The 11521-nt window shown below is 42.9% G+C and overlaps 1 protein-coding gene across 1 annotated transcript; it reads left to right on the top strand.

Moving 5' to 3' along the window:
* Positions 1-9385: 9385 nt before the first annotated feature.
* Positions 9386-10294, top strand: LOC144250485 (vomeronasal type-1 receptor 2-like). The gene has a single exon (XM_077793319.1). The coding sequence runs from the start codon at positions 9386-9388 to the stop codon at positions 10292-10294; it is 909 nt and encodes a 302-aa protein (XP_077649445.1).
* The last annotated feature ends 1227 nt before the right edge of the window (positions 10295-11521 follow it).

Genomic DNA, 11521 nt, shown 5'->3' with positions numbered 1-11521 from the left:
TGTTCACATTAAGATCTGCTGCATTGAACAATGGAGGGTCTCATGCATTAGTTTTTCCTTATACAGCAGATACAATCGAACATCTTGGATGCATTCCTAAATACATACATACTACTGAACTACATACACTGTTTTCCTATATATGTAAATACACATATGATCAAGATCAGGTTATCTTTTGGGATACAAAGACATTAATTAATAAGAGTAACTTGCAATAAAGTAGAACAGTTACAAAACTATATTCGAATGAGAGTGGGGTGAAAGTGCTCTGCTCTCTGGGATTCTCCATTTAAACTGAAGTTGACCACAGATAACTGGCACTGTGATGGTGCACTGCATACCCAATGCTATCATCACGTAGTCAACTAGAAGCAAGGTAGTTTCCCATCTAGAGCAGCTCATTAAATCCACACAAAGGAGACTTCTTTCATTTTAACTTAGCTTAGTCAATACCCATTTCCTCAGCTCCAAGGCTGACCTGAAGGCAACTGCTGTGCAGCTATAGCACAGTGAAAATCAGCACCCTAGCAGAGGCTGAAGGGAACAAAATGACCATGGTACACTCTGAAAACCACACACACACAAACATTTCTACACTTTACCTGACAGCTTGTTGATACACATTTTTAATATTTTTACCTGACTTAAAACTCGATAAAAATGTGAACACTCTCACTCAAGAGCCATTTGTCAATGAACACCAGCAGCCATTTTGAACAGTGGAGAACCAGGGAGTGACAGTGTATGACTGCACGACACATGACACAAGAGGGCACATGGAAAGTGGGAATGGTGGTGCAGAGCCTAAAGAAGGGGCCAGAGAAAGAAGAAAAGGGCTTGCAGAGCAGTAAGCATAAACCCGAGTACAGGTTGTGCATGGATAAAGCAATGCCAGGCTCAAGAGTACCAAGGGGACCATGTACAAGGAAGTTAAGGAATAAACATATTGGGTTCTAGGAAGATAAAAATTTCAGGGTGTTCCAGGAACAAAAAAGAACCTGGCAATGTAGAGTTAAAGGGCAAAGGGAAGTAAAGGTTCTGTGGAAATCATGACAAGGGCATGCTGCAAGGAGAGGATAGAGCTGGAGGAGGGGGGTCTTGGATGATAATGGATCAAAGCAGACACACAGTGTAAGTGTAGGAGGTGAAGCCTGGGGAGAAGACAGACAGAGGAAAGAAATGCACAGAACATGTGGGGAGTTAGGGAGAGCCACGGGCATGGGTGGGCTAAAAAATATGGGAGAAAGGACTGGGACAGCATGACAGGTAATGGATTTAGCGCAGGTACCCGATTCACTGTGGAGCTGATGATGCCTGGAAGCTGAGCACTGTGAGACTGAGTTGGTTGGGCAGAGAACACAGGGAAGGATCTGAAATGTTAGTTCTGGGAGTAGATACAAGGCCAGGAGAGGGAAGACACTTGTGGTGGCATGTGTGGGGGCAGATGAAGGTGAAGTGGGTGGTCCTTGTAATGTTCAGGGCATGGGATATTGGGGCACCCTACAGAGTGGAAGAGGTGAATGCAAGTGAGGGATGATAGATGTTTGGTGGCTCTAAAGGTCACAGGGGTGGAGAGATGAAGCATGTCACAGGGTACGTTAATGGACAAAACATCACAGGCCTCTTGACTCTTTTTCTGACCCAGAGCATGGCTCTGTTGCACTGCTTCTCTCTGCATATGGCGGGGACACCTGAGCATGGCACGAGCTGCACCAACTGCACCCAGCTGAGGCCCAAATGCAGAGGAGGAGAATCATCCCACAGCAGACCATCTGCCCAGGTGCCAGGTGATAGTTTGGGATTTTAGGACGCTCTGGGTCAAGCTTGTGGTTTAAAGCAAAAATTATTAAATACAGAACCTTTGGGATGAGAAGTTCTTGTCCCTAATTACATACGATGATCCTCATTTCTCATGATCTTTTGCCATCTGCTTATCCCTTTGGTGATTTTTATCTTAGATATTTTTTTGCCAATTTTTAATCTTAGTAGTTTTTTTTTCTTGATTAGTTTTGATAGATATTATAATAAGTCTTGTATAAAAGGCTTTTATCCTATATAAATTTTGCAAATATTTTCTCTCATTCTGTGGGTGGCTTGTCTTTCTCTTAAGAGTGTATTTCACATTACTCGACTGCAAATTGGTGCAACCACTCTGGAAATCAGTATGGAGATTTCTTGGGATGAAACCATTCTTTGACCCAGACAGTTAACCCACTCCTTGGGCTATACCCTAAAGACTTAAAAGAGCATACTATACTAATGCAGCTACTTTAATTTTTATAGCAGTACAATTCACAGTTGCTAAACTGGAAACAACCTAGATGCCCTTCAATAGATGAATGGATAGAGAAACTGTGGTACATATGCTCAAAGCAATAAAAGAGAATAAAATTATGGCATTTGAAGGTAAATGAAGGGCATTGAAGAGTATCATGATAAGGAAAGTAAGCCAATCCCATCAAACCAGGGTCCAAATGTTTTCTCTGATAAGTGGATGGCAATCCATATGGGGCATGGGATAAGTGGAGGAACTTTGGATGGGGAAAAGGGGATGGGGAGGGGGCAAAGGGGGTAGGAAAGATAGTGTAATGAGAGAGACATCATTATCCTAGGTACACACACAATTGCATGAATGGTGTGACTCTACTTCATGCACAACCAGAGAAGTGAAATATTTTGTTCCATTTGTGTACAATGAATGGAAGAGATTTCTACTGTCATGTATATAACTGATTAAGACTAATAAATAAATTTAGAAATACAAAAAAGGTATATTTCGCAGATCATATTTAATTGAAACAAAGTTCAACTGACTATTTTTCTTTTGTGAACAGTGCTTGGTTTGTATACCTGCAAAGTCATTGCCAAAATCAAAGTCACTATGTCATCTCCTAGACTTTTTATAAGGCTTTTAATTATATGGTGCATTTGGATTAAGTTTTTTTGTGAATGGTGTAATTAGTAATGGTCCAAGTATACATTAGGATGAAAATGAAATAAATTATTGTGTATTCATTCATGCACTGGAATACCATTCATATATAGAAATTAGGGCTGATACATGAAGTGAACAGATAACTCAAAAACATTACACTGAATATAGAAGTTGTGACAGACCAGATAATGACCCCAAAGATGTGCACATCCTAATGCCCAGAACCTGTGAATATATTATCTATCACAAAGGGGACATTACAGGGCCTTTTGTCCCCAAAGTACCTAATTTTGACCCCATAGGCTTCCAATTCATCATTGTTCCCATGTTTTCTCCATCTGTGACCTGAATATTCTCCCATTTACCAATTTCAGATACCCCAAGGTTGCTGACACCACAAATTCCCCATCAACCCCACACACCTTCTCTTTGATTCTCAAGACCCACATCACTGAGGCCCAGAGGCCCAGGACCTTAGTCAATGGACAGACCCTTAGGAAATGGAGACCTGTGAAAACAAGTTATGTTGAGCTGCTTCTTCACTTCAAGACAAACAGAACATTCAAGGTATGCTTACCAAAGATCAGGCATTAATTAGAACATCACCACTGAGAAAGTTACAGAATGTGCCAGGAAGTTATGCATGGTTAGATGGTTAGACAAGGTACATTCTGACCCTCACATAGGATGATCACCACACGATGTGATTGCGAGGTGACTCCATCTCCACAGTGGCCTCTAAACACTTTCCACACCAGGAAAAACCAACAATGGCTCCTCCACTCAGAGCCCCAGCACACCCTCAACAATCATCCATGGAGAGCTCACAGCTGGGCACCTCCCTGACCTTTGAGACAAGGGCTGTCCATACTTCCAGTGCAAATTCTGTCAATGTTCTTCAGTAAACCTTTACCTGTGCCATGCTTTCTGAAGTGCCTCTCAATTCTGTAAAAGAGGTGGATAACCTAGAAGACATCCATTTAATATTCCCATCACAGGCCACATGGATGCTCCTAGTGGGGATCAGGGGTTCTCACAGACCCCTCTCAGCTCACTGGGCCAAGGCCTTCTCAAAACCAGCAAACTCTCTAGGACCACCTCCCTGCAAGTGTCGGTAATTCTGATAACCATCCTGTGGGCTGGGAAGGCAACATTTGGTAAAGTGATGCTTGATAAAAATGGTAGAGTTTCCTGGTTGATCCAGATAATGCTGGTCTTTTTATTTCTGAGGAACAACTCTCTGCTAGTGATAGTGTTCTGTTTAGACGTCTACCGCTGCTGGGCAATACACATAAAGTCATTTTTGTAAAATAGTCTGATATGATGATTTCCAAAGTAATTTACATCCCATGATAGAAATGAAAACAATGACATCTAATTAAACTTTGACTCTATGACCTTCCTTTTCCTCTCCCCTCATTAGACATTCTTCTCAGATACCTTGAGTGATTCTATTTTTTGTTTGTTTGTTTGCTGAACATTACAAAATGATACCACTTAGGAATGTGAAATTTAAAATGAACAAAATTTTTGTGGATATTTTTTTCTTTTTGATCTCTTAAAATAATTAAGTGATTAAGTTGCCACTAATGTGACTAGGATAGCAAGGAGGGGAGATGTAATAAAGCCATTCTAAGAAAATAATAGTGGGGAAGAGATGGTGCTTGTATACACAAAAGCAGTCCAGGGAACGCATACGTTGTTAGCAGGACTTTGTATTGGTGCAGCCATTATGGAATGTTTCCTCAAGATTTCTCAAAAATACTAAGAAAGGAGCCACAATTTAACCCAGTTCTCTCACTCCTTGGTATATATCCAAATAATTTAAAATCAGCAGTCTACATTGTCACACCACACAATATTTATAGCAGCTCAATTGAAAATAAATAAGACATGGAACCAATATAGGGGCCCTTCAACAGGTGAATGTATAAAGAATATGTGGTGTGTATTTACACAGTGGTGTGTCTCTCACCCATACAGAAGAATCACTTTAGGACATTTACCAGTGAATGGATGAATGGATCTGGAGACCATGATGCTAAGAGAAATATGTCAACCCCCAAACCAAGGCCAAATGTTTTCCCTGATATGTGGAGGCTAACCCACAATAAAGGTGCAGGGGAGAAGAATACAAGTTGAGTAAACAGAGGAATGAAGGACAGGAGGGGGTGGAACAAGAAAGGACAGTGGGAAGAATCTGACATAACTTTGCTACGTACATATATGAGTAAGTGAAATGACTTTTTAAAAAAAAGTATGAGAAAATGGCAGAAAGCAGTAAAGAAAGTAAGGTTTAGGGAGAGGAAAGGGGAAGGGGAGGCACTGGGGACTGAATAGAGCAAGATATAATCCACGGTTTTATATTTATGGAAAATGGATTTTACTATAATGAATAACTAAAAAGAACCAATTTTTAAAAGTCCAAAGACTTTATAAAAATAGATAATTTCAAAATGAAACACAGGGGGCTGGAGAGGGGGCTATGGCAGTGTTATTGGGATGCCACCAGAGGCAGTGTCTTTTCAGCAAAAGCCAGAGAGCAGCTTCTTGACAAGCACCTGAACCTCAGTCAAAGCCCACCCACACCCTGCCTCCCCTCATTATGGGGAAGTGGGAGAGGGGCTCATCTAGGAATCTTTGGCATCACAACCTGTGCACCTGCAGGCCCAGTGGAGCCTGCACATTCAATGTGGGCTGAACAGGGATGCGCCTGGCCCAGAGGCCTAAACTCACCTTTAGAGCTCTACGGTGGCCAACGACTGGGCTCACCGTTTACTTCTATGTTTTGGTTCCACCCTTAACACGTCTTCTGGACGTCTGACCCCAGAGAGTGAGGCTTGGAATCCACAGGCAGCCTGCTCTGTTGCCCTGGTTGAGAGGGGAGGGGTGATTAGAGATTCCTCATCCATCCTGATCCTCTGAGGAAAATAAATCCTCTTATGCTTTCTGAAAACACCTGGAGCCAGGGACCCTAGGCAGGAAAATGCAAAGACGGTGACTTTCCCACCCGGACTCATAGGGGAAGGAATATTGCAAAGAGCAGGACCCTGGGTTTCCCCCTTGAAAGGCCGAGCAAAGGACTTCAGGGCCATTCAGTGCTGGAAGAACAGGGAGAGGAGCGGCTCAGGCTCAGGAGAGGCATGAAGGAGAGTGGGGACTCAAGGCCCAGCGGCCTGAGGGATGGGCTTTATCCATGTCCCCCTCCTCCTGATGGCTGATCCGGCTCTCTTGTATCTCCTCCACACCATGCAAATATCATGACGAGCCCCGCTATTCCCCACCAGGCCATCACAACAGGCTGGTGGGCACAGGCCAACGGGACAGCAGCCGGCTTGCCGGGAATGCACCTGGCCATGTAGTTCTCACAGTAGGGTGTTTATCTGTCTCGTGTCTACTGTGACAAACCCTCGTCGACCATGTTCTTGGAATTCTACGGTCCACTGACAATAGAAGCAGGACAGACACTCTTCCCCAAGTGGTGATTGATCACAGCCTGGAGCAGAGCCCAGGGTCCAGATCATCCTCCCCAGTGGGTAACTATGACTGGCTGAAGAGCCTCCACCCACTCCAGGAACTCCATGGATTCCGTCCTCTCCTGCAGGTTAGAAAGTTGGAGATGGCCCTGCAGATGGCACAACGCATGATGGATGTCTCGCTCCTACTGATGTCTTCTGCAGATCTGCCGTGCATGTCTGCTGCTGCTGTACACAGTACACAGGTGTTTCATGCAGACATTGTTTGGCAACTCATCTTTGAGCATCTACAGGATCATATACAGGTTCTTTTCAGACTCCATGAAGAATAGTGGACAGGGCCCATCCTCCTGTGAGCTGATTGCAGCATTCTCAAGTGCTCATCCCGGAAACCCGGGTCCTTTCTAGTGTTTGGGGCAGGTTTCCTCTTCACAAGGCTCCACCCCATGATGCCTCCACACAGTGCCCCTCAGTAAATACTCCAAGTAACCCATCCTGTTGGCTGCTCCCCAACTGAGTCTTCCTTCCTAGTGACCAGCTCCATCACTAAGACATGGTTGTGATGACAGCATCTGATGTCACAATCAGGAGCACTGGCCCTGAATATGGTCTACACTCTCCTTCCCCCAACCTGCCTGGAGATGAGCCCACAGGGCCACCTGATAGGCCTGGATCCATGTCCCAGACTCTCCCACTGAGGATGGGATGAAGAAGTATGAGCGAGAAGGCAGAATTTGTATCATTTGGGTCAAGGAAAGCCTGGGTCAAGTCAGGAAAGCCTGGAGTCCAGTGAGACACACAAACCCTCTGTGAGTCCCACATAGGTCACACGTCTCTATTTCCTGATCCTTCCATAGGAGATCCTGTCAGCTTCAATGGATCAAGCCAAAGCAATAGCCTCTGAAAAACTCAACGATTTTATTAATTTTTAAAAAAACTTTATTTAGTTATTATTTTTATGTGGTGCTGAGGGTCTAACCCAGGGCCTCACACATGGCAGGCCAGGGCCCTACCCTGGAGCTATAACCCCAGCCCTTATTCTGAAGTTACTAAAAAGGAACTCATAATTGCATTAGTAATTAGCAAGTGTGGAGAAAGTTTTTCAGCCTTGTCCTGGGCTCCCCAGGCCTGCATTGTCATTGCCTCTCCAGGTGAGGTGATAATTGCAGCCCTGAGGGGAAGTGAGGTCACAGGAGCACAGACCTTTATCTCAGGGCCCAGCTCCCTCCCTCCCTCCCTCCATGCTGCTGTCAGGACCTCACACTGAGCTCAGCACCTTGCACTCAAGAAACATGGTGAGTGTTTTCTATTTCAGTCTTTTGTTTCAGCAGATTGAGTAAGGAAAGTAAGGAAAGAAACCCTAGGGTGAAAACAGAGTTGTTGGGAAGGTCAACAAGGGAGAGGAATAATTCCTTCATTATGAGCTCAGTAGTAAAAAGAGAAGTGTCCCTGACCTGATATCAATTCTTCAGGGCTCCTAAAATTTTTTAATAAAATACACACTGAGGTTGTTTAAGAAAATTACCATTGACAGTGAATTGTCATTTCAAAGGGACTTAAGGACTGTAGATAGCGACTAACATGCTCTTCACATTACTTTAAAAAACTCAGAATATATTTTATACTGCTTTGATGGCTGTGTGTATATGGATTTCATGTCTATTTAAAGATAATCCTGTAATTGTAAGGATCACCTCATCCTGTGCAGAAACCAAGACCAGGGACTATTTCTGGAATAAAGTGTTCTTTCCCAACTCTACATTACAATCCACCCAGTGGAGACAGGAATTGTGTCTCATCAGAATCCCTGTGCTGAGATGGCTCTAGCGTGACTTCTCTCCCTGCTGAACATATAAGAGAAGGTAACATTATAACAATGACAACCGGACACTGGTCAGCAGTACCAAGTAAATCTGGTAACTTCTCTGGTTTAATAATATTCCAATACTCACCACAAACTCAGGATATTCTCCTTTTTATTTCAGTTCATTCCATGCAGCAGATTTCACATCCTCCATCTTCTACTGTCATATCCTGTGTATTGAAATGTCCTCCACAAATCATCTTTCACCACTAACAGTTTCACTGATGTATCTATCAGTGCACAGAATATTTCAGCCTGAAATCACTGTGGGCTTCAGTTTTATCCTAAACTACTTCGTCAGATATTAATGACTTGTGTGCCATTGTTTAAGAGCAAAGTAAAATTGTTGAATAATTCACTTATAGATTTTACTATTCTTTTATTCCTGGAATGACAATGTGAGCAACAGAAAGTCTGGTGGCCCATTTTCAGAATGCAGTGTTAAGCTTTAAATGTACAGTGACTTGGGATGTGAGAAAGGAGTCTGGCAGGAAAGCAGAGTGAAAATTCACAAACAGAAAACACAGGAGTGTAAAACTCCATGTAAAAATTGACATTTGTCTGTTTATTGTGCATTTTGTTTTATAATACTACAGAAATGTTTTTTGGTATTCTAAAAGTGCCATTGCTTATCTTTAAAAATTGGGTCAGAAATCCACTGAGATCTAATTTGTTGTATGTTATGGATGGTGATTGAAATTCCTTTTCCTATGTGATCAGCATATATCAGTTCATTCTGAAACATTAAATGCTAAATTCTTTCTATGCATTTGCTCTCACTTTTCATTGCTCCTCCCAACTTGGCATAATGTGATCATCTAGGCCATTTTCCTACAAAGCATATTTCTCCCCATCAACGTGTGCATCTTGAGGTCTTTACAATCCCACGCGTGCATGTAATGAAAGTTACTGTTGGTGTCAAAAATTACTTTAAGATGGGGAGCTCACTATGTTGCTCAGACTGGATTCCAGGTTCCAGTGAATCTCCTGCCTCAGCCCCACAGGAAACAAGTGGATACAGATTCTCGCCACTCTGCGTGGATACTGCTATTGTTAATGAGTAATTTTGCTCATAGGAGGAACTGTTGCTATCATTCAAAGGAAAATATGATGAATGAAAGAATAGACTCCAGAGATATGGTTATGGGACTGATGTTCTTATCAGAGACTGCAGTAGGAATCCTGGGAAATTTCTCTCTGCTTTATTATCATTTAGTTCTTTTCTGCAATGAGTACACCCTGAGGTCCAGAGATTTGATTCTCAGGCACCTGACCATAGCCAACTCCTTGGTGATTCTCAGTAGAGGAATTCCCCAGACAATGACAGCTTTTGGGATGAAATATTTCCTCAGTGATTTTGGATGCAAACTAATTTTGTATACATATCGAGTGGGCAGAAGTATGTCCATTTTCATCACCTGCCTCTTGAGCATCTTCCAGAACATCACCATCAGCCCCATGAACTCCTGTTGGAAGGATCTCAACGGAAGAGGTCCCAGGTACATTGGCTTCTCCATTTCCCTCTGCTGGGTACTGTACATGGTGGTGAATTCCATTTTTCCTCTCTATATACTTAGCAAATGGAACAGTGTAAACATGACGGACAAGAGAGATTATGGTTACTTCTCTTACACAAATCATGACATTATCACAGATTCATTATATGCAGCCTTATTTGTATTTCCTGTAGTTGTCTTTTCCATGCTCATGATCTGGTCCAGTGTCTCCATGGTTCTCCTTCTGTACAGGCACAAGCAGAGGGTTCAGCACATTCACAGCATCAAAGTTTCCCCCAGATCCTGCCCTGAGTCCAGAGCCACCCAGAGAATCCTTGTCCTGGTGGGCACCTTTGTGACTTTCCACACCCTCTCCTCCCTATTACATTTATACATTGCTATTTTTTCCAACCTCATTTGGTGGGTGGTGGACACCAGTGACCTGATTTCACTGTGTTTTCCCACTGTCATGAGCCATAAATCCATTGTATACAAACTACCCAGGCTCTGCTTTGCATAAAAAATTAAAAATCTATGTTTGTGCTGTGGAAAATACCTATAATCACAACAAAATGGGAGACCAAGAGAGGAGTATCACAAGTGGAAGGACCCTCAACAACGTAGACGCTGCCTCAAAAATAAGAAATTAAAAAGGCTGCAGATGACGCTCAGGGACAAGGCTGGGCTCAATCACCAGTTTCAAAACATAATTTAAAGTATTGTAACTACATAATTGTATCATAACTACATAAGTTACCTATTTTTTCACAAATGTTTAAGTGTTTCATTGTTCTTCACACTCAAAACATCAACAGAGAAATGGATGGAAGAGTCATTGTCTTTCTATTGCAAACCCTAAAGAGCACTGGGGTCCTCAGCTGGCTGACTGTGGGACCCACATGGCCGTGGTGGAAGGAAACAGAGCGGGTGGTCCTCACCCTATGCACAGCATGCTGCAGTCAGGTATCCTAGTACCTGTTGCTGGAGGCACATGGAATGAATTAGTTCCCTGGCTTCCAGGTCAGTTGAATTACAACTTTTGACCAAGTGCTGCACTCCTGGAAAGATTGCCTGAAACAAATGCAATGTAGAAATGAGAGGTGGATTTTTTGGAGAATAATTCTCCTTAGCATTTCAGTAAGTTTATAATTACCAGAAAAGTTTTGTTCCAGAATGTTATTCATTAGATAGTTTTGAAAAGAGACCTTGGGAGGACAGATTTAGCACCAACTGCCAGAATTAAGGAGAGAATTGTTTTTCTGCACAGTTTCTTCAAGGAACAAGGTAGGTTTGTCAGCAGTTCTCCTTAAAAGGTTTGTTTTCCTGTGAGTGGGTATCCTCAGTTGTGATGCAAACTCCTTTCCTGTGCAGTGTCCACCTGGGCCACTCCATGCCACCCAGATTGCAGTTTGCAGGAATAAGAGAAGCTGGTGAGCACAGAGTGCTCCTGCTGCCTGCTGTGCCACAAGGAAGGAAGGACCTGGTTTCTCATCTAGGAGTTGCACCTGTTCTGCTGGGAGCTCTACAACAGTAGCAGTGGAATCTCACACTCTGACATGTTGTTAAAATATCCACAGATGCATTTCAGTGCACATAGATAAATGGTCACGTCCTCACCTACACTCTTTTTTTCCCCCACTGTACTGGGGCTTGAACAGAGAGTCATTTAACCACTGAGCCACATGCCTTGCACTTGTTTATATATTTATTTATTTATTTGTTTTATTGAGACATGGTCTCACACAGT

This window comes from Urocitellus parryii, chromosome 15 (assembly GCF_045843805.1).
Source record: "Urocitellus parryii isolate mUroPar1 chromosome 15, mUroPar1.hap1, whole genome shotgun sequence".
Lineage (NCBI taxonomy): Eukaryota > Metazoa > Chordata > Mammalia > Rodentia > Sciuridae > Urocitellus > Urocitellus parryii.
The sequence above is the reverse complement of the archived record's forward strand: the minus strand, read 5'-3'. Positions and strand labels throughout refer to the sequence as shown.